This window comes from Pyrgilauda ruficollis, unplaced genomic scaffold (genome assembly GCF_017590135.1).
Source record: "Pyrgilauda ruficollis isolate IOZ18807 unplaced genomic scaffold, ASM1759013v1 scaffold373, whole genome shotgun sequence".
NCBI lineage: Eukaryota > Metazoa > Chordata > Aves > Passeriformes > Passeridae > Pyrgilauda > Pyrgilauda ruficollis.
In genome coordinates, this window is record NW_024525190.1 from 35,562 (window position 1) to 58,696 (window position 23,135).

The 23,135-nt window shown below is 52.7% G+C and overlaps 1 protein-coding gene across 1 annotated transcript in view; it reads left to right on the forward strand.

The window, feature by feature from the left end:
- Positions 1-23,135, forward strand: part of SHANK3 (SH3 and multiple ankyrin repeat domains 3) — a gene marked incomplete at its 5' end in the record, with an annotated part of 110,378 nt that overhangs the window by 35,496 nt on the left and 51,747 nt on the right. Inside the window, 3 exons of the mRNA XM_041476055.1 lie at positions 6,684-6,797; positions 10,475-10,550; positions 18,173-18,255. Coding sequence (XP_041331989.1) covers positions 6,684-6,797; positions 10,475-10,550; positions 18,173-18,255 — 273 coding nt within the window. The remainder of the gene's footprint in view (positions 1-6,683; positions 6,798-10,474; positions 10,551-18,172; positions 18,256-23,135) is intronic.

Below are 23,135 nucleotides of genomic sequence, written 5' to 3' on the forward strand. Positions count from 1 at the left end.
GGAGTTTTCCAGGGTTTTTGGAGCTCGGCTTTTCCCGGTTTTCCCTCCACTCCTGCTGTTTATTCCAGATGGGATCAAGGGGCAGAGGGATCTTCCTCTTCCATCCCGGTTTTCCTGCACTTCCCAAAGTTTCCCTTTCCTTGTCTGTCTTGAAATTCCCAGAAAACCCAAACTGGGAGTCACCTTCTGGGAAAATTCTGGAATGGGAGCTGTGGGTGAAGAACTGGTGGGGGGAAATGTGGATTGGGAATTCTGAAGGAGGAATTCCGTGGGAATTCCTGCTGCTCAGGGATTCGGGATGTTGGGACACAATTCCCGGTGCTCTCGAAATGGCTTTGGAATTTCCGATGCCAGGAAAATCCATCCTCTCCCGGTGATCCTGGAAATCTCTCCTGGATCCAGGGATGGGGAAGCATCCGATGGGGCGGAGCTGATCCCAAAAAATTCTGTTGGGCATCCCAAGGTTTCCGTGTGCTCCCATCACTTCTCTGCTGCCATATCCATGGAAACCCCCATGGAAAACCCTCTGGAAAACCCCCTGGAAAATGCTCTTTTCCCACTGTTTGCTGCTGGCTCCTGGTGGATTCCCATTCCCAGGAAAATCCCGCCCAACAGGAGCTGGGATCAGCTGGATTTAAACCTGGGAATTGCTGTTTCAATCAGGAAAAGGAGAGGGGAAAATGGAATTTTCCCTCCAATTCAGGCGGATAAACCCGGGAATGCCGTTGGAATTGGGAATTTCGGGTGCCACAGAATTCCTGAGGGAATAGGGGATAGAAAATAGGGAACAGCCTCAGGCTGGGCCAGGGGAGGCTCACTTTGGATATTTGGGAATTTTTCCATGGAAGGGGTGGTCAGGCCTTACGCAGGGAGGTTTGGAGTCACCACCCCCTGAGGAATTCCAAGGAATTCCTGGAAGTTGAACTGGGAATAAGGTGGGATTTGATAACCCAGGAGGGCTTTTCCAAGGTCAGGAATTCCAGGATTTTGCGGTTTAATCCTGGATTTTTCCAAGGGCTGGGAAGTGCCGTGTCATGCTCTGCTCTGACTGCAGAGGCTGCTCAGAAATCCTGGAATTTCCTTGGAAATGAAAACCTCCAGGAGCAAAATATCCACAGGTTTTTAAGGAAAAGATGATGTCATCATCCTTTTCCCTCTTTTCCACCGGGATCCAACTGGAGCTGCCAATTCCAAGCTGGATCCAAAGGAATCCATAATTTTTTTCCTGGAATTCAGATCAATCCATGGAAATCAGAACTATCCCAAATGATCCAGCAGGAATCTGGTGGCAGCATTCCCATAAAAAAGCTTGGAGAAGGAATTTTTCCATCTCCTGGTGCATAATAATGAAAACTAAGGAAAAATCCAGGAATATTCCCTGGGAGATTGGGGGTTTTCCATGAATTTTGGGGGATGTGGATCCAGGTTTTCCATGGGTTTTTAGGGATGTGGATCCAGGTTTTCCATGGGTTTTTTTGGGGTGGTGCTGCCCTTTGTGCCACATTCCAAGTGCGATGGGCACATCCCAATCCCTGCCCACATTCCCAGGGCTCTCCTGCTGGATTCTCTGGGAATTCTGGCCAGGATCCAGAATTCCCAGGGCTTCCTCATCCTGCCAGGAGCTGCTCAGGGGCTGGGAATTCTGGGAATTCCTTCCCTAAGGATGCTGAGGACTCGTCTCCCTGGGATTTTTCAGGATGGGGAATTCCCAAATCCTGCTGTTTTCCAGCTGGGAATTCCACCAGGGAGTGATCCCCAAATATTTCTCAATTCCTGCTTACAGGGCTGATCCCAAATTTTTCTTGGAGTTCGGGTGGGAATTAGGAAAATACCCCCAGGCTGGAATAACATTCAAGACATTTCCGAGGCCGGATTAGCTGAGGAATTTCCGCCTCTGGAATGGCGCTAATCCCTCAAACGCATCCAGGCCTTTTCAGCGGGAAGGGGATTCCTGCGGAGTCCAAAGGGATTCCCTGAACTCCCGGGGCTCCTCCTCCTCCTCTTCCCGGGAAAAGCTTGGAGCAGCCTGGCAGCCGGGCCGGGTTTCCTTGGATCCCTGACTCCTTTCCCATCCATGTTTTCCGTGGGCACGGGTGTGAGACGGCTCCGGCTGCTCTTCCCTCTTCTCCGGAGCTCGGGAATGCCGAGCCAGGAAAGCTCCTGGAAAAGCCTGGGAAACATCTGAGGGAATAAACACTGGGAGAAGGAGCTGGAGCCGGGCTGGGAAATCTGGGAATGTTCTCCTGGAGAGGAGAAGGATCCAGGGAGAGCTTCCAGCACATTCCAGGGCCTGCAGGGGCTCCAGGAGAGCTGCAGAGGGACTGGGGACAAGGGATGGACAGGACACAGGGAATGGCTCCCAGTGCCAGAGGGCAGCCATGGATGGGATCTTGGCCATGAGGAATTCCTGGCTGGGCTGGAATTGCCAGAGCAGCTGGGGCTGCCCCTGCATCCCTGGCAGTGCCCAAGGAAAGGTTGGAGCAGCCTGGGATGGTGGGGTTGGAATGGGATGGGGTTGAAGGTCCCCTCCCACCCAAACCTTTCCGGGATTCTGGGATTTGGGACGCTCAGAATCCACCCTGAGGGATTTTTATGGAAGGTCGGGATGGAAAAGGGAAGGGAGACCCATCCTGGAGTCCTGAGATTCCCAGTGAAACCCACGCATTCCAAAATGCCTTCCTAGAGTGGAATCGGTGTAGGGATGGATCCAATCCCAGGCTGGGAGAGCTGGGAATGCAGGGAATTCCCTGGGAAAGGGAGATTGGGGTGGGATTTTGGGAAGGAATTCCTGGCTGGGCTGGAATTCCCAGAGAATCTGTGGCTGCCTCTGGATCCCTGGAAGTGTCCAGGAGCACTCTGGGATTGTGGGAATTTCCCTGCCCTGGGAATTCGATGGGATTTCCGCTCCATTCCCACCCAAACCATCCCAGGATCCCTTTCCCAAGTGCAGTCCCGGGAATCCTGCTGCTTTTCCCTCACTTTGGCTCTTTCCCGGCTTGGAGCAGGGATTGGAGGGCGTTCTGTGATCCCAGCATTCCCGAGGCTCGGGGATTCCCGTTTCCAGCTGGAAATGGGCTTTTCCCAGGATTTCCCACTGGGATTGGTGCCTCATTCCCGCTTTTCCCTCCTGGATCCCTCAGCCACAATTCCCTGGATTTGCCTGTCCAGATCCATCAGTTCCAGGATCCCGCTGCTCTCCCAGTGCTGGAGATTGCAGGAAAAGGGAATTTCTCCCTGTTTTTCCTATGGAATGTGCTCAGCCTTTTTTGTTGTTGTTGTTTGTTTGTTTTCCCTCCTTTCATCCCCTGGGATGCTCCCATCGTCATTCCCGGGTTATGGAAAAGTGGGAATAGCAGGAAAAGGAATATTCCAGCACAATTCCTCCTGGCTTTGATCCCTTTGGATCCTTTCCAGCTCTGGCCATTCCAGGATTTTCTGACCTCTGGCCTTTGCCGGGTGGGATTTGAGGAATATCCATGCTTGGGAATTTTCTGGGAATCTGCTGAATCCGGGCGCCTTTGGATCTCCCCAGTCCCCCCGGGTCCTCACTGTATTCCCAACACCCTGGAATTGGCTCCCTGAGGAATCCGGGATCCGTGGGATTTGGGAACAGCTTTCCCTATCCCATGGCTGTGCCAGGAGCTGGAATTCCCTGGATCCTGGTGGCTCTGGATGGGATTGATCCCAGTTTTTGGGAATGGGGCCCTTGGAACTATTCCCAATATTCCCACTTTTTATCTTTAAGGGCCATTCCAGGGTCACATTCCCTTGGGAATTCTGCTTCTGTGGCTCCCACCCCACTGGAGCTGCCAGGAATTCCTTAGGATAAAGGAAAAGTGCTGGGAATGCCGCACTGGGAATTTGGGAAAGATTAATTGTGCTGGGATTCATCCCAGTTTTCCAGGCGGGATTTGCTTTGGGAAGGTTTGCCTGGGAATTCTGGGGGGGGTGGGAAATCCTGGAAATCCAGCCCATGGAAAACCCATTCCCACTGTGGGAATCCCTCTCTGTGTGGGATCCAGGTCCTTGGGAATAGGGAAGGAAAATGGGAATGGGAAGGGAGAGGAAATCCTGGACCACGGGAAGGATCCGGAACCTTTGGATCAGCAAATCCCATTCCCAGGCTCCTTCCGGCCCCCAGCCCTGAAATTCTGCTGAGGCTGAAAATTCCTTGGGAACGTTTTCCCGGCTCCGTCCGTTCCCGGCTCTGGGAAGTTTTGCTGGGGAATTCTGGAGGGGGGGGGTGGGAAATCCTGGAAATCCAGCCCATGGAAAACCCATTCCCACTGTGGGAATCCCTCTCTGTGTGGGATCCAGGTCCTTGGGAATAGGGAAGGAAAATGGGAATGGGAAGGGAGAGGAAATCCTGGACCACGGGAAGGATCCGGAACCTTTGGATCAGCAAATCCCATTCCCAAGCTCCTTCCGGCCCCCAGTCCTGAAATTCTGCTGAGGCTGAAAATTCCTTGGGAACGTTTTCCCGGCTCCGTCCGTTCCCTCCCTTCCCCGTTCCCTCTGATTGCCGCTATTTTTTCCAAGGAATGCTTGATTAGAGCCGGAACGACGGGATAATGACGAGAATCAAAGCCGGATCCATTCCCAAATCAGCTCCACAGCTGGAGCCGGCGGAGCAGGAACGGCTCCGGGGATGATTCCTGGATCCACCCGGAGCCATTCCCAGTGCTGATTCCCAGATCCACCCGGAGCCATTCCCAGTGCTGATTCCCAGATCCACCCGGAGCCATTCCCAGTGCTGATTCCCGGATCCATTGGATCCATCCGGAGCTATTCCCAGTGCTGATTCCCAGATCCATTGGATTCATTCCCAGTGCTGATTCCTGGATCGATCGGATCCCTCTGGAGCCATTCCCAGTACTGATTCCCAGATCCATTGGATCCATTCCCAGTGCTGATTCCCAGATCCATTGGATCCATTCCCGGTGCTGATTCCTGGATCCATTGGATTCATTCCCAACCCTCATTCCATACACAGAACATGGATTTCCCTGCAGAAATCCCTGCTAGAATTCGAGGCTGGTCCAGGCCCTGTGGGATGAGGATGGGGAGTGTTGGAAGAGAGGAGGAAAAATTGGGAATGGTTGTGGGAGGAAAGAAGAATCCAGGGAATGAAGAATGGGAAAAGAAGGAACAGCCTCGAGGGGAGATTGCGGTTGGATTTTGGGAATATTTTTCCATGGAAAGGGGGGTCAGGCCTTGGAAGGGGCTGCCCAGGGAGTCTTGGAGTGAAGCCCCAAATCCCAAAATTCCTTCCTGGGAGGCTGGAATTCCAAAGGACTCCAAAGAGGGAATTTTCCAGGAGTAGCTGCTGGGAGCAGAGCAGTGGGAATTGAGCAGAATTCGGGATTTGGGATCATTCCAAGGCCTGACAGCACCGGAACCTTTGGAAAGCTGGAGAATTTGCATCCCAAAAGAAATCCCCTGGAGGAGCCTGAAAGGATTTTGCTGTTTGGCTTTTCCTTGGATTTGTTTTTCCTTGGATGCCTCCAGGCAGGATTTAATTCCTGGATCCTTCTGGGAATTCTTTGGGATGGATGGAGCAGGGCTGGATTTCCGAATGCCTGAAGAAATTTAGGATTATCTCTGATAGATCCTTGTGAATAGGAGCTGGGATAAAGCTGGGAAACATCAGGAGAAATGCAGGAATGGGGCAGGAAATCCTACAGGAATTCCCAGGGTTTTTTTCTTTTCATCTTGGGATGGTTTGGTGGGAAGGGACCTTAAATCCCATTCCAAGGGCAGGGAAATTCCCACAACCCCAGGGTGCTCCAGTCTGGCCTGGACACTTCCAGGGATCCAGAGGCAGCCACAGATTCTCTGGGAATTCCAGCCCAGCCAGGAATTCCTTCCCAAAATCCTACCCCAATCTCCCTTCCCCAGGAAATTCCCTGCCCTTGGAATTGAGGTGGGATTTGAGGTCCTTTCCCACCCAAACCATTCCAGGATTCCATAAAATCAGCAGAAGTTTGGGATCCACCCAACCTCAGCCTTTGGATCGGGATCTGCTCCAGGGAATGAGACCCTGGAGTGTCCAGGGAATTCCTGGAATTCCATTCAGGGCTGGGGTCAGTTTGGACTCAGTGATCTGGGAGGGCTTTTCCAGCCTCTGGAATTCTGGGATCTGGACACTCCGGAGAGAATTCACATCTGGGGAACACCTGGAATGTGCCGCTGGGATCTGGGGATTCACAGTGGCACAGTTCAGGAATTTGGACATCCAGAGTGGGAAAATTTGGGATTTGGGGATCTGGGGTGGCACAATTTGGGATTTGGAGATCCAGAGCAGGAGAATTCAGGAATTCAGGCATCCAGAGTGGGAAAATTTGGGATTTGGTCATGAGTGGGACAGTTTGGTAATTTGCGGAACCAGAGTGGGAAAAGTTGGGAATGGGGCATCCAGAGTGAGAAAAATGAGGAATTTGGAAATTTATGCATCCGGAGTTGGAAAATTTGGGGATTCAGAGTGGGAAAATGATGGGAATTTTGGCATCCAGAATGAGAAAATCCAGGAATTCCAGATTTTCCAAATGAACTAAACCCACAGAAGACTCCACATTCCTCAGCTTCCTTCCAGCTTTGCTTCCCGGATTCCCGCGGTGCCTCCTCCATGCCAGGTCCCCTTTTCCCGGGATTCCCCCCTGACTCCCGATCCCTGTTTTTCGCAGTGCTGAGCATCGGCGAGGGCGGATTCTGGGAAGGCTCCGTGAAGGGCAGGAGCGGCTGGTTCCCGGCGGAATGCGTGGAGGAGGTGCAGATGCGTCAGTACGACTCCAGGCAAGGTCGGTATCCCAGAATTCCCGATGGAATTCCCGACGGAATCACCGGAGCGCTACTTGGGTGGGGTGGGGATTGTGGGCATTGTATCCCAAGGGATCTGCTCTGGTCATGGATTCCTCATCAGGGAGTGGAGAGTTTGGGATTGGTTGGGATGGGAGCAGAGGGAATACTGGGAAAAATGGGATTGGTGAGCTGGAGAAGGTCGGTATCCTGGAATTCTGGCCAGAATTCCCAATGGAATCACCAGAGTGCTCCTTCACTGCTTGGGGGTGTGGGATTCCAACCATGGATTCATCATCAGGACGTGGAGGGTTTGGGATGATGGAAGGGTGGGAGCAGAGGGAAAGCTGGGAAAATTGGGATTGGTCAGCTGGAGAATGTCAGTATCCCGGAATTCCCGATGGATATCCTGATGGAATCACCGGAACGCTCCTTCAGTGGGGTGGGGATTGTGGACATTGTATCCCAAGGGATCTGCTCTGGTCATGGATTCCTCGTCAGGGAGTGGAGAGTTTGGGATTGGTTGGGAAGGGAACAGAGGGAAAACTGGGAAAAATGGGATTGGTCAGTTGGAGAAGGTCGGTATCCCAGAATTCTGGATGCAATTCCTGGTGAAATCACCAGGGCACTCCTTCAGTGGGATGGGGGTGGAAGGAATTGTGGCAGTTGTATCCCAAGGGATGAATTCCAATCATGGATTCACCATCAGAGAGTTTGGGATGATGGAGGGGTGAGAGCAGAGGGAAAACTGGGATTGGTCAGCCTGGAAAAGAGGAAAAATCCAGGATGATCCACAGAAGCAGCTGGAACTGCCCCAGCCCTGATGGGAATTCTGGAATTCCAAAGGAATTCCTGTTCTGCTGAGGAGGAGCTTTCCATGCCTGGAAAAAGGAGGATCCAGGGGGGTTTTATCCCTTTTCCCAACTTCCTGCCAGGATCTGAGGTGGGGTTGGGATCTGCTCCCAGGGAAGAAAGGATAGGAAAAGAGGGAATGGCCTCAGCCTGGCCTAGGGGAAGTTGGGATTGGATTTTTGGGAATTTCCCCATGGAAAGGGTGTCAGGCCTTGGGAAGGGCTGCCCAGGGAGCTTTGGAGTCGCCATCCCTGGAGGAATCCAAGGAATTCCTGGAGATGGCACTCAGGGCTGGGATCAGACCAGTCTTGGACTTGGTGTCCTTGGAATTCTTTCCCAACCTCTGGAATTCTGGGATTCCACGATTCCTTGCCTGGGTCCAAAATAAACAAAGGAAAAATCCCGTTCCCCAAGACTTCAAGGATCAGGAATCTTCCCTTTAAATGGAATTCATCAAATTCCAAACTCTCCGTGGAACCAGAACTCCAGACAGAAGGAAAAGGGCTCTCCCCACATTCCAAAGGGGATTTCCCCCCTCCTTATTTGCAACCTGGGGTTGATTCTCAGGAAAAAAAATAGGATGAGCCATTCCTGGTTGTTTTTCCAGCTTTTTTCCAGCATTCCCTGTTTTTGGATTCCTACTGGAAGAACATCCCATGGAATTCCATTCCATCCATATCCCATGGATCCCATCCCATCCCTTCTCCAATCAGAGTCCTTCCCGATGATTTTCCAGCTGTCCATTATCCCAGAAAAAAAAAGCAGGATAATCCTTTTCCATGGATTTAATCAGGATTCTGAAACCCAGGCTTTTCCCAGAATTTTGGGATAAATTTCTCCCCCCTCCCTTGGCCAGGCAGATCCAAGCACATCCCAGATTTGTTCCAGACCCGAATTGCCAAGGATTTTGGTCATGGATTCAAGGAATGTTTAGGTTGGGAAGGGCTTTAAAGCCCATCCTGATCCCATTCCCTATGGAAACCTTCCACTGTCCCAGATTCCTTCAGTCCCATCCCATCCCATGGATCCCATCCCATGGATCCCATCCCATGGATTCCATAAATCCCATCCCATGGATTCCCATAAATTCCATCCCATCCCATCCCATGGATCCCATTCCATGGATTCCATAACTCCCATGTAATGGATCCCATCTCCTGGATCCCATCCCATGGATCCCATAAATCCCATCCCATAAATCCCATCCCATACATCCCATTCCATCCCATCCCATGGATCCCATAAATCACATCCCATAAATCCCATCCCATAGATCCCATCCCATGGATCCCATAACTCTCATGTAATGGATCTCATTCCCTGGATCCCATCCCACCCCCTGGATCCCATCCCATCCCGGACTCCCCCGGCTCATTCCCGTTCATTTCAGCTGCTCCGTGTCCCTGCGGATCCTGGCTGCTCCCGGATCCATCCATCAGCTCCGGAGGCTCCGTGACGGCTCCATTAAAAGCGCTGCTATTTTTGGGAGCCGGGAAGGGAACGGAGCCGCTGGGCCGTGGACAGCCCATAAATCCCGGCTTTTCCTCGGGAATGGGATCCAGGAGGGGCTGGGGACCAGGGAGAATGTCCGGAGGGATGAGGAGAAGGGATGAGGGGGATTGGGAATTCCAAAGAGCTGGGATGGCAGGAGAAGGGGGCGGGAGGAGGGAATTCCTGAAATCCCGGTGGAATGGGAAGTGCTGGGAAAGGCCAGGGCTGGATGGATCAGCTCATGGAGCTGTCGGCATCTAGGAATTTGGGATCTGCTGGGACTTCAGGATCTGCTGGGAATTCCCTCCCTCCTTCTCTCCCTTTTCCCTCCTGTTTCCCACCCTTCCCTTCCCTTCCCTTCCCTTCCCTTCCCTTCCCCTCCCCCATTCCCCCATTCCCATCGGGAATCATTCCTGGCTCGGCTCCACAGCTGCTCCCTGCTGCCGTCTCCTGGTGCCGAGCGGGAGCTTCCCGAGCTTTTCCTTTTCCTTGGAATTTCCCTCTGGAATCAGAGACCCCTCGGACCCGTGAGGATTTTCCCAGCCTGATCCAAGTGGGGAATTCCCTGGTTTTATTCCACGTGCTGCCATTACCTGGGAGCTTCCCAGTCTTCTTCATTTCCTTGGAATATCCCTCTGGAATCCCAGCCGGGAGCCCCTTGGAGCAGTGAGGATTTTTCCCCAGGCTAATCCAGGTGGAGCTGGGAAAGGGCTGGAAAACTCCGGAGGGATCATTCCCAGCTCTTCCCATCCATTCCAAGGTGGGAAAAGCATGGAGGCAGGGCAGGAATGTGGCTGCTCCCTTGGGATTGTCTCCCTCATTCCCAGTTTTCCTCCAAATTCTGGCATTCCTGGAGATCCAGAGACTTCTGGGAGAGCTGGAGGATCCCTGAAACATTCCCAGCTTTTCCATGGAAGCTGCTCCCTCAGGAATGGTGCCAGGGTCTCTGTCCTTCCCGGTTTTCCTCAGAATTCTGGCATTCCCGGAGATCCAGGACAACACAGAATTCCCAGGAGCATTCCCAGCTCTTCCCATCCATTCCAACATTGGAAAAGGATGGAAGCGGGGCAGGAATGTGGGATTTGGGTTTTCCACAGGGTTGCATCTCCTCTGTCATTCCAGCCGGGAATTTTGCTGGAATTTCCCCCTGGATGATTTCCAGGAATGGCTCTGACATTCCCAGGAATTCCTCGGCCACACGTGGGTCTCTCACCCCCCACGGATTCTCCTCATCCGTGGAGAAATTCCTGCCTGGAATGGAATTCCCAGGCTTTGTGGATCCCTTGGGAAGGCGGGAAAAGCCGGGAATAATTTGGGATGTGGATTTTTCCCACAGAAACCAGGGAAGACCGGACCAAGCGGCTTTTCCGGCACTACACCGTCGGATCCTACGACAACTTCACCTCCCACAGGTAAGGAGCCGCGGAATCCCAGGAATCCTGGGAATTCTGGGAATTCCCGTTTCCATGGAAAAACCCGCCCTTTTCCTCGCGGAGGTTTGGAATTCCATAGGAAGGGGATTTTTCCAGGAGTTTTGGGCGGTGGGAGGAATTCCAGGGAGGAAGTCCCTGGGCAGGATCCAAGGTTTTGTGGAATTCTGGGAATGTGGCCGCGCTCCTGGCTCGTATTCCAATGGATGATCCAACATTCTGGAAAAGTTTGGGAAAGTTTCCCATTCCCGGTTCATGTTCCAGGGAAGGATCCAAGGTTCCAGAGAAGTTTGGGAATGGGCTCCCATTCCAGGCTTGTGTTCCAATGGAGAATCCAAAATTCTGGAAAATCCTGGGAATGTTCCCCATTCCTACCTCCTATCCCAGTGGAGGATCCAACATTCCAGAGAAGTTTGGGAATGTTTCCCGTTCCCAGCTCATTTCCCAATGGATGATACAAGGCTCTGGAGAAGTTTGGGAATGTGCTCCCATTCCTGCCTCATTTCCCAGGGGAAAATCCAGCATCCTGGAAAAGTCTGGGAATGTTGTGCTGTTCCAGGCTCCTTTCCCATTGCAGAATCCAAAGTCTGGGAATGTTTCCCGTTCCTAGTTTTTGTCCCAGGGGAGGATTCAATGTTCTGGAAAATTCTGGGAATGTTTCCCATTCCTGGCTCATCCCAGTGGATGATCCAAAGTTCTGGAGAAGTTTGGGAATGTGAAACATTCCCAGCTTATGTCCCAGGGTTTTGGAGCTCCTTATCCCAGATTTTGCTTCTGGGAGCATTCCTGATTCTGAATTCGTGGAATTTGGGTGGATCCTTAAAATTCCCGGGATTTGCTGCTCCCTAGCTGTTCATGTGGGAAAAATTGGGAAAGAGGGAAAACCAAGGGAAAAATGAAGGGAAGCTCTGGAAAATCCTTGCTGGGATCACAGGAAGAGTGGGAAAAAAGTGGGAATTCATGAATGAGGCGAAATTCCATCAGTTCAGCAGCAGAAAAAGCGGGATTGAATCCATGGGAATCCCAGGAAAAGGGATTTCCTTTGGGAATCACATCCTGGGGAAACACCAGGAGGAGCTCTTGGCCAGGAGTTGGAATTCCTGGGAATTTTCACTGGGAAAAAGATTCCTGGGAATTTCAATGGAGGAGCGGGGCAGGAAGCAGAATTTAAGGAGCCGGATCCAGCATGGAAAAAAACTTGGGAAAATTCCCAAAATTCCACAAATTCCTTGGAGCCGGGAATGCTCAGGAGAAAAAAATTTGGGATAAGGAACTCAATAAAGCAGGAAAATGTTGTGGATGAGCTCCAAGATTCCCAGAATTCCATGGATTGCACCATTCCTTGGCCCAAGGCAAATTTAGGTGGAATTTAAGGAGCCGGATCTGGAAAAAACCTTGGGAAGAGTCCGGAGTGGGAATGGATCCACAGGGAGAGCTTGGACTGATCCCACTCCAGGAAATCCTTTGGGAATTGTTTGGATTCCAGGCAGAAGCTCCCAGCGAAAATTTGGGGAACTTGGGGAATCCCAAAATTCTGGATTATAGATTCTGTGGGACCATGGAATGGTTGGGAATGATGGAATTGTGGGATCATGGAATGCTTTGGAATGATAGGACATCCAGGAATTTTGGGATAAATCTGGATTGGAGATGAAAAAAACTCCCCTGGGATGGGATTCCCAGCATTCCCACATTTCCCTTGGAATCAGGAATCCCTCCAAGGAGGAGCGGGGGTCGCTCTGGAGCTGGGATGTGCTGGATGCTCCCAAAATTCCAGTCATTCCCAAAATCTGGGAATGGGAAATACAGGAAAAAATTCACCTGGAGGAGACAAATCCGATCTCGGCTTTATCCAGAAGAGAAATCCCGGTGGGAATTGCCTTCGGAATTAAAGGCAGGGATTAAAGAGGCTCCAAATTAATTCGGGAATTAAAGCTGGAAGCAGCTGGGAAGGGGAAAAATCAGCAGCAGGAGCCAATCCCGGATTTGTGTTGGGGATTAGGGGGAGGGATTTCACCGGAAAATGGGGAAAACATGGAAAACATGGAAGGGGAAAAGGCAATTTCTCCATCCTGGAATGCTGGAGATGGAAAAATGTGTGGAGACTGAAAATTATGGAATTATGGTGGTTGGAATGATGGGATTATGGAATAATGGAGGTTGGAATTAGGGAATAATGTTCCTGGAGCTGGGAAATCTGGGAATTCCTTCCCATGTTTCCAAGGCTGGAAATTCCACAGGCGAAGGGAGCTGAGCTTCCATTAGGAAAAGTTTTCCTTGGATTTCCCTATAATTCCTGAGATTTCCTTGGTGTTGTTGCCTCTCCTCCCATCCCTCTGGAAATCTGGGAATTCCTTCCCGTGTTTCCAAAGCTTGAATTTTCCCCATCCAAAGGGGCTGAGTTTCCATTGGAATTCCACCTGGAATGAGATCAGGAATGGGACCTGGAAGGGGATCTGGAATTCTCCCTGTCCCTGTGGAACACCAGGAATTAAAGGTGGGCTTTGGATCAGACAAAACTATGGAAAACCCATGGAAAAGGCTTGGAAAAGGAATTCCTGGAGAGGCCACCACCATCCCACCCTTTAGTGCCCAAGGTTGAGCAGAAAACCTGGAATGGGAGCTGGAATGGGATCAGGAATGGGATTGGGAATGGGAGTTGGAATAGTACTGGGAATGGGACTGGGAATGGGACCTGGAATTTTCCTGGGAATAGAACCTGGAATTGTCCCTGTGGAATGCCAGGAGTTAAAGGTCAGGTTTGGATCAGGCAAAACTATGGAAAACACATGGAAAAATATTGGGAAAAGGACTGGAAAAGGAATTCCTGGAGAGGCCACCACCATCCCACCCTTTGGTGCCCACAGCTGAGCAGAAAACCTGGAATGAGACCTGGAATGGGCCTGGAATAGGAGCTGGAATGGGATCAGGAATAGGACCCAGAATGGGAGCTGGAATAGGATTCGGAATGGGAACTGGAATTTTCCCTGTCCCTGTGGAATTCTGGGAGTTAAAGGTGGGCATTGGATCAAGGAGAACTATGGAAAAAAAAAAACATGGAAAAAGATTGGAAAAGGAATTCCTGGAGAGGCCACCACCCTCCTCTCCTTTGGTGCCCGAGGCCAAGTGGAAAACCTGGAATAGGAGCTGGAATCCCTGGAATGGGACCTGGAATTTTCCCTGTCCCTGTGGAATTCTGGGAGTTAAAGGTCAGGTTTGGATTAGGCAAAACTACGGAACACCCATGGAAAAGGATTGGAAAAGGAATTCCTGGAGAGGCCACCACCTTCCCACCCTTTGGTGCCCAAGGCTGAGCGGAAAACCTGGAATAGGAGCTGGAATCCCTGGAATTCTCCGTCCCTACGGAACGCCAGGAGTTAAAGGTGGGCGTCGGTCTCAGCACCACCCCCGGCAATTCCAGCTCCTTTTAGAATCCATGGAATCTGCGGGAATCAATGGAGCCGTGATTCATCCCGGCTCCCACGCTTCCCGCGGCTCTGGTGACGGCTCCGGGCTCGGATCCCACACCTGGATCCCGCCCACATTCCCGGTGACGCCGATCCCGCTGAGGTAACGCTCCGCCCACATTCCCAAAGTTTGGGGAGCAGCCGGAAAAGCCTCCCAGGAGACACCTGGAGGAATTCCAGGCCGGTTGGAAAAAAACCTTGAGCAACCTGGGATAGCGGGAATTGTCCCTGCCCATGGAATGATCCCGAACCCCTTTTCCAACCCAGATCCTGGGATTCTAAAAGAAAAGAGGGAAATCAGGAAGTAAAATCAGTTTTCGTGGATCCGCTCGGTTATTCCCATGGGAAAACCACTGGAAGGTGTCCAAGCTTCCAGGAAAATGCTGGAATGTTGGAGTGGCTGGAGAGGGATTCCACTCCCCTGGGAATTTTTTGGATTCCTCAAGGAAAAATAGAGTTCGGCTGAAGCTGCTGGAGAAATCCCGAAATCCATGGAATTCCTCAGGTGGGAAAAGCCCTCCGAGGTCAGCGAGGCCGAGCTGGGCCCCATCCTAACCCAGAGCTGGAATTCCAGGAATTCCCTGGACACCTCCAGGGCTGGGAATGCACTGCTGAGATGGAAATTCCATGGCAGAGTCCTGGAATGGTTTGGGTGGGAATGGAGCTGAAATCCAGTCCAATTCCAATTCCAGACCCTTGGAATTCCACCCCAGCCCCTCCCCACCTTCCAGCCAGGAATTCCTTCCCAAATCCCATCTAGCCCTGCTCTCTTTCCCATGGAATGGGAAAAGCAGCTCCACTGAGCCCCTCCAGTGTCCTCGGGCCAGAATTCCCAGTTTTCCATGGAATTGAGACTTTTCCAACCTGTTTTGTCTGAGGAATGGGATTATGGATTCCCTTGGATCCCTGGAAGCTTCCAAGGCCGGGTTGGAGCAGCCTGGGATCATGGAATGGGATGGAATTCCAGAAGCTTGAAGTCCCTTCCCACCCAAACCATTCCAAGATTCCCAGAATTCCTGACACTCCCTGAAAGCGGGAACTGATCCCAAAAGCCGCTGCCCACGGACAATTCCAGAGACATGGGAATGCTCCCAGTGGGATTCCAGAGAAACCTTTCCAGGAAGAGTTTTTCTTCCCTCCCTCCACATTCCTGTTTCCATGGAATGACGCTGCTCCAGCCCGGAGTGTTCCCAGCTTTTTCCGTGATTCCATGAATCTCATCTCACCATTCCAAGAGCAGGGAGCCACCAGCCCACAGCGGGTGCACGTTGTGATTCCAGGATTTGGGAAGCACCGCTGGAGCCGGAAGGATTTGGCAAATGGGAAAACACTCCGGGATTAGGAATTATCTCCCTATGGAATAGATTCCCAAAGTGTTCCTGGCAGGAATCCATTCCCTCCCAGTGATCCAGGAAACCCAAGGTTTTCCCAGCAGGGATCCATTCCCTCCCGGTATTCCCAGTGATCCGAGGTTTTCCCTCCAGAGCAGCTGGCGAGGCCCAGCCCCGCCCCTCATTCCCCAGTGAAATTCCAGTCCCTTCCTGTGCCTTGGGAATGGATCCATGGGGAATTCCTGATGCCAATTCCAGCTGTTCCAGTGCTCCCCACCCCTCCCATCAATCCCTTCCCACCATTCCCATGATTTTCCATCTCTTCCCATCGCTCCCCGTCATTCCCATTGTTCCCTTTCTCTTCCCATCGCTTCCCAACTCTTCCCATTGTTTTCCAGCTCCTCCTGTCATTCCTATTTTTCCCATCATTCCCGTTGTTCCCTGTCATTCCCATCATTCCCATTGTTCCCAGTCTCTTCCCATTGCTTCCCATCACTCCCATTGTTTCCATCATTCCCATCACTCCCAACATTCCCCACCACTTCCCAGCATTCCCAGCACTCCCACTGACCATCCCTCTCCCGTCTCTCCCAACACCTCCCCAACATTCCCATTCTTCCCATCCCTCCCCATCGCTCCCATCCCTCTCCAATATTCCCAATAATTCCCAATAATTCCCCATCCCTCTCCAGCATTCCCATTTTTCCCAGTCACTCCCATCCGTCCCCATCGCTCCCATGGTTCCCGGTCGCTTCCATCTCTCCCCATCCCTTCCCAACATTCCTCATCCCTCCCATCCCTCCCCATCATTCCCATCATTCCCATTGTTCCCTGTAGCTTCCGTCTCTTCCCATCCCTTCCCAACACTCCTCATCTCCCATCCCTCCCATTGTTCCCCATCCCGCTCCAATATTCCCAATCCTTTTCCATCCCTTCCCATCTCTCCCATCCCTCTCCAGTATTCCCAATCCTTCTCCATCTCTCCATCCCTCCTCATCCTTCCCATTGTTCCCATCCCTCCCAATCCCTCCCCATCCCTTTCCAATATTCCAAACCATCCCCCAACATTCCCATCCCTCCCATCTGTTCCCATCTCTCCATCCCTCCCAACCCTCCTCATCCCTCCCCATCCCTCCTTATCCCTCTCCAATATTCCAGATCACTCCCCATCTCTCCATCCCTCCTCATCCCTCCCATTGTTCCCATCCCTCCCCATCCCTTTCCAATATTCCCAATCATTCCCCAACATCCCTCCCATTGTTCCCATCCGTTCCCATCTCTCCATCCCTCCCCGCCCTCCTCATCCCTCCCCATCCCTCCTTATCCCTCTCCAATATTCCCAATCCTTTTCCATCCCCCTTCCCCATCCCTCCCATTGTTCCTATCCCTCCCCATCCCTCTCCAGTATTCCCAAGCCGCTTCCATCCCTCCTCATCCCTCCCCATCCCTCTCCATCCCTCCCATTGTTCCCATCTCTCCCAATCATTCTCATTGTTCCCATTCCTTCCCACCCCTCTCCAACATTCCCAAACCTTCTCCATCCCTCCCCACCCCTCTCCAATATTCCCAAACCTTCTCCATCCCTCCCCACCCCTCTTCAATATTCCCAAACCTTCTCCATCCCTCCCCACCCCTCTCCAATATTCCCAAACCTTCTCCATCCCTCCCCACCCCTCTCCGTCACTCCCATTGTTCCCATCCCTCCCCATCCCTCTCCAGTATTCCCAAACCTTCTCCATCCCTCCATCCCTCCGCATCCCTCCCATTGTTCCCATCCCTCCCCTCGCTGCCTCCTCTCCCCTCCCGCTCTGGCTCCCACTTCCCGGCTCCTTCCCAAGCTCCTTCCCGGCGCTCCCGGATTATCCCAGCTCTGATGTCAGCCCTGCGGCTCCGCTGGGAGGGACCTGCGCCCGCCTCCCCCTCCCGCCGCTCCTAGAGCCCCTTTGGGGAGGGGGCTCCCCTCCCTCCCTCCCTCCATCCGCCGCTGGATCATTCCCGGCTTTTCCCAAGGATGCTCTTCCCCCCCCGCTCCCGGCAGTCCGTCACTTAGCAACGCCCGAGGGGGGGAATTTTGGGATCAAATCCGCCGGGATGAGGATTTAAACTCTGCCCCGCTCCTGCCCGGCCAGCGCCGCTTCCATCCAAGAATCCCGGTTTTTATTCCCGCGGGGGACGCGCTCGGCAAGTGCGGGAAGAGACGATTCCCGATGGGGCTCCGCGTTTAACGGGCAAAGCTCCGGATCCCGAAATTCCCGAAATTCCTGCGTGGGCTCCGTATCCCTGCATTCCTGCCAGGGCTCCGTATCCCTGCATTCCTCTGCAGGTGACTGCGAGGGGCCCGGTGGGCAGCAGGGACATCCACGATTTCTTTTTTTATTTAATTCCCTCCTCCTCCTTTTCCTCCTTTTCCTCCTCCTCCTCCACGCCGAGGCAAAAGTCGCTTCCGTCTTTTTGGTGTGACTTTGGGCGCAAAAAAAAAAAAATCCGGGGAGAGAAAAGAAAAAAAAAAAACCAGGAAAAAAAAAACCAGGGGAAAAAAAAAAAAAAAAATCCAGGGCGAAAAAAAAAAAAAAAAAAGAGCGAGAAAGAAAGAAAGAAAGAGAAAGAAAGGGAGGGGAAGCAACGATCCCTGCGGAGATGAAAGGCTGGATGCGAAGAGTGACAAAGGCCACCCCTGGCTGGTGACAAAGGCCACCCCCGGCTGGTGACAGGGCCACCCCCGGCTGGTGACAGAGGCCACGGCGCTGGCAGCGATGGTGCTGCGCTCTAACCCTGGCATCATTCTCTTGTGCTCTTTCCTGCCCAGTGACTACATCATCGAGGAGAAGACGGCCGTGCTGCAGAAGCGGGAGCATGAGGGCTTCGGCTTCGTCCTGCGCGGGGCCAAAGGTAAGCCCGGATCCGCTTTTCCAGCCGTTTTTCCTAGGAATTTTTTTTTTTTTCCCCGGTTTTTTTTTTTCCGGGGTTTTTTACGGTTTTTTTCTCCCCCGGGAAGCGGCGTGGTTGTGCAGCGTTGGGGAGAGGGCTGGGGGGATCGGGTTGGGGTGATGGCGTGGAGTGGGGTTTGGGGGGTTTTGGCGCTGGTGGTGCCTTGGAATTTTTGGGAATTTTCACTCCGTTTCCCTCCGGGAATGAATGGTTCAGGGTTCTCATTCCCGCTAATCCTGCGGGGCTCCAAAGGGATTTTCTTCCCTGGCTCGCTTCGGGGTCGTGGTCTGGGGTTGTGGGTTGGGAGTTCTGGGGGTTTTGCTGCTGGTGCTGCTCGTGGTGCCTTGGAATTTTTGGGAATCTTCAGTTCGCTTCCCTGAATGAGGGAATGAACAGCCCCTGCTCGGCTCCGGAGCCCCATTCCCAGCAATCCTGGGGGGCTCCAAGGGGATTTTCCTCCCTGGATGTCTCCGGTTCAATGCCATGTCCTGCTGCCATCGTGGTTCTCTTGGAATTTTGGGGCTTCTGGTGCTGGTGCTGGCTTGGAATTTTTGGGAATTGTCGCTGCTTTTCCCTTGGAGAATGAAAGGGCTCAGGGTTCTCATTCCCGGGATTCTCATTCCCAGGCTCCAAAGGGATTTTCCTCCCTGGCTCATTCGGTGTTGCGGTCTGGGGCTGTGGGTTTGGGGTTTTGGGGAGGTTTGGTGCTGGTGGTGCCTTGGAATTTTTGGGAATTTTCACTCATTTTCCCTCAGGGAATGAACAACCCTTGCTCGGCTCGGGATCCTCATTCCCAGTAATCCTGGGGGGCTCCAAGGGGATTTTTCTCCCCGGATTTCTCCGGTTCTGTGCCGTGTCCTGCTGCCATCGTGGCTCTCTCGGAATTTTGGGGGTTTTGGTGCTGGTGCTGCTCGTGGCGGCTTGGAATTTTTGGGGAATTTTTTCTCCTTTTCCCTGGGAGAATGAACGGCTCCGGAGCCCCATTCCCAGCAATCCTGGGGAGCTCCAAGGGGATTTTCCTCCCTGGATTTCTCTGGCTCAGTGCCGTGTCCTGCTGCCATCGTGGCTCTCTCGGAATTTTGGGCTGGTGCTGCTCGTGGTGGCTTGGAATTTTTGGGAATTGTCGCTGCTTTTCCCTGAGGGATGAACGGCTCAGGATTCTCATTCCTGGGATTCTCATTCCCAGGCTCCAAAGGGATTTTCCTCCCTGGCTCATTCGGTGTCGTGGTCTGGGGTTGTGGGTTTGGGGTTTTGGGGGGGTTTGGTGCTGGTGGTGCCTTGGAATTTTTGGGAATTTTCACTGCTTTTCCCTGAGGGATGAACAGCTCAGGATCCTCATTCCCAGTAATCCTGGGGGGCTCCAGGGGGATTTTCCTCACTGGATTTCTCCGGTTCTCTCCGGTTCTGTGCCATGTCCTGGTGCTATCGTGACTCTCTCGGAATTTTGTGGGTTTTGGTGCTGGTGGTGCCTTGGAATTTTTGGGAATTTTCACTTCTTTTCCCCCAGGGAATGAACAGCTCGGGATTCTCATTCCCGGTTATCCGGGGGGGCTCCAAAGGGATTTTCCTCCCCGGATTTCTCCGGTTCAGTGCAGTGTCCTGCTGCCATCGTGGCTATCTCGGAATTTTTGGGAGGTTTTCTGTGGATGCTGCTTGGAATTTTTGGGAATTGTCACTTTGCTTCCCGGAGGGATGAACGGCCCCTGCCCAGCTCCAGAGCCCCATTCCCAACAATCCTGGGGGGCTCCAAAGGGATTTCCTTCCCTCATTCCCTCTTCTCCTTTCCCACTTTCTGGGGGTTTTGGTGTGGGTGCTGCTTGGAATTTTTGGGAATTTTCACTCCTTTTCCCTGAGGGAATGAACAGCCCCTTCCCAGCTCCATCCGTGGCTTTTTGGGGTTGGAGTGCTTGGAGCTTTTCCCTGGATTTTGGCCGGGGAGAGCTGGGGGCTTTTGGGATCCCTGGGGAAAACCGGGAGAGCTTTTCCTGCTGCTCCCACCCCGGAGCTCATTCCCGGCTCATCCCGGGGTTCTCCCAGGTCCAGGATCTTTCCTGGGAGTTTCCCATGGCTCCTTTGGCCAGAATTCCACATTTTTGCTGCAAAAAAAAAAAAAAAAAAGAATGCCTTGGAGACTTGGGAATGTTCCTGTGGATTTAGGGAAGAGGAGGCGGGAGAAGCTCGGGATGGAGAGACCTCTCCACCCCCGGCATTCCCAGGAGCAGAGGGACAGCGGAGCCGTTTTCCACGTGGGAGGAAAGCTGGGAAGAGCTGCAGATCCAGCCTGGAATGGGATTTTCCAGGAGAACTCCTGGATTTATGGCCTTCTGTCCTTTCTCCCAAGGTTTGCATCCCAGTGGGAATTTTTCTCCCATTCCCTATGGACTTTCCATCCCTGGAGCACCAAGTGAAACTTCGGGGCCCAAAATGGCATCCATGGGGTTTTTTTCCAGGATCAATCCCACAGTTTTTGTGTCGGGAAAACTGGGAAATTTAATCCACTTCCCTGGTTTTTTCCCCTTTTTTCTTTTTTGCCTTCCTGACTCTCCTGCCATTCCCGGTTTCCCTTCGTGTTCCGAGGCTGAGGGAAGCGCTCGGAGCAGGGGTGTGGCTCTGTGGGATTTGGGAATTCTGTGGGACACAGGAAGCGCACAGATGCAGAAGGGTCCTGGCATGGAAGATCCACAATCTGGGAATGCTCCCTCTGAAGCAGTATTCCCAAGTTAGGGAAGTGGCTTGGAATCCTCCCCATTTCCCAGCCCCTCATCCCGCTATTCCATGGATTCTGGGCTGGGATTCCATGGATTTTAGATTGGGAATTTGCGCCATCCATGTCACCACTGCTCCCTTTGGATTTTCCTGGAAAACCACTCCAGGCCTGTGGGGAAAAGAGGGAAAAGGGGCTGGAAAAGGCAGGGCTGGAGCTTCATCCCGGGCAGAAGGAGGGAGGCGGATTTTGGGATGATCCTCAAAGGAATTTGCTCTTCCTGCTGCAAATTCCTCCCTGGAATTTTTCCCATTCCATGGGAGCACTTCCAGGGAAAAGGCTCTGCCCACCCTGGGGTCCTTCCCAGCCCATCCCAGCTCCGGCACTCCCCAGTTCCCAAGGGGAACACCCCATCCCGTTCCATCCCAGGGATCTGAGTTATTCCCATTTATCCCGGTCCCTGCAGCTCTCAGAGCTGGGCTTGCCCCACATCCAATTCCTTGGGAATTCCCAGGGAATCTGTGACTCTCCCTGGATCCCTGGAATTGCCCAGGGCCAGGTTGGAGCAGCCTAGGATCATGGAATTCCATCCTGGAATGGGATGAGCTTTGAGGGCCCTTCACACCCAACCCATTCCATGATTTTAGGGATAACAGGGATGTGTCCTAAAATCCAAATTAAGGGAACAAATCCAAGTTTTTGCTGGATGGGATGAGCTTTCCTCGGTTTGCCTGGAGAGAACCGGGTCATTCCCAAAATTCCCAAGATTATTCCTTCCTGTGGATCTTCTGAAGGAGCCAATCCCAAGGGAAAGGAGGAGAGGGAACGGCCTCGAGCTGGGCTTGGGGGTTGGATATTCCAGGTGGGAATTCCATGAGCTCAGAACGTGCCAGGATCTGTGGAATCAATGGATCCTTTGGGAATTCCATGAGCTCGGAGCTTGCTGGGATTCGCTGAGGACTGGAGGATCCTTTGGGAATTCCCTGGGTTTGGAACTTCCTGGGATCCGTGGGATGGGGATCTGCTCCAGCTGCCTGACCACTCCAGGGATGATCAGGATGGGAATTGGTGCCTCCAGGATGGGATTTTGTCCTCCAGGATGGGATTTGGTTTCTCAGGATGGATTTTGGTTCCTCAGGATGGGACTTGGTCCCTCAGGATGGAGTTTGACATTTCCCAATCCCAGGATGGGATTTGGTTCTCCAAGATGGATTTGGTGTCCCCAGGATGGGATTTAGTGCTTCCAGGATGGAATTTTGTCCTCCTGAATGGGATTTGGTGTCCCCAGGTTGGGATTTGCTTCCCTCCCGGATGGATTTTGTCCCTTCAGGATGGATTTTGGTGCTCCCAATCCTTCCTGGTGACCCAGCTCTGCCAGGGCTTCTCCCGCAGCTGGCTCTGGAATTCCAGCTGGGAATTGTGGGAATTTAAACCCAGGAATTCCCAATTCCCCAATCAGGGCGTCCAATCAGGGGTTCCAATGGCGCTTCCCGGAATTTTGAGTCCGGAGTTTTGGTGGGAAAGGTTGAACCTCCTGGTCAGGGAATTCCCCTCATTCCCAGTGGGAACTTCCTGGATTTAATTCCCAGTTTTTTGGTTTGGTTCTCCCATTGGATGGGAGACTCTTCCCATTGGATTTCCTCCCTGGGAGGGCACTTAGGGATGGATTTTCCATGATTTCCGCCACTGGAGCATTCCCTGGATTGGGTTGAGATGGTTTGGTTCCAAACTGGTTTTGGGGGTGTCTGAGCTGGGAGAGATGGATCAAGATTCCCAGGATTTGCTGGGAGCAAGGATGTCCATCTCTGCTTCCTTCTCCATCCCCAGGGGTTGGAAAACCTGGGATAAAAATTCCCAAGGCCAGGACAGGGCTTGGGGCAGCCCGAGATAGTGGGAAGTGTCCAAGGGTTGGAATTCGGTGGGATTTGGGTCCCTTCCCACCCAAACCATTCCAGGGGGAGCTCCAGTGCTCCCGACACCAGGAGGACCTGGAAATTCTGGAGCAAGTCCAGAGGATTGGATCAGCTTCCCTCTGGAAAACTGGGAGTGTTCTCCTGGAGAAGGGAAGGATCCAGGGAGAGCTTCCAGCACATTCCAGGGCCTGAAGGGGCTGCAGGAGAGCTGCAGAGGGACTGGG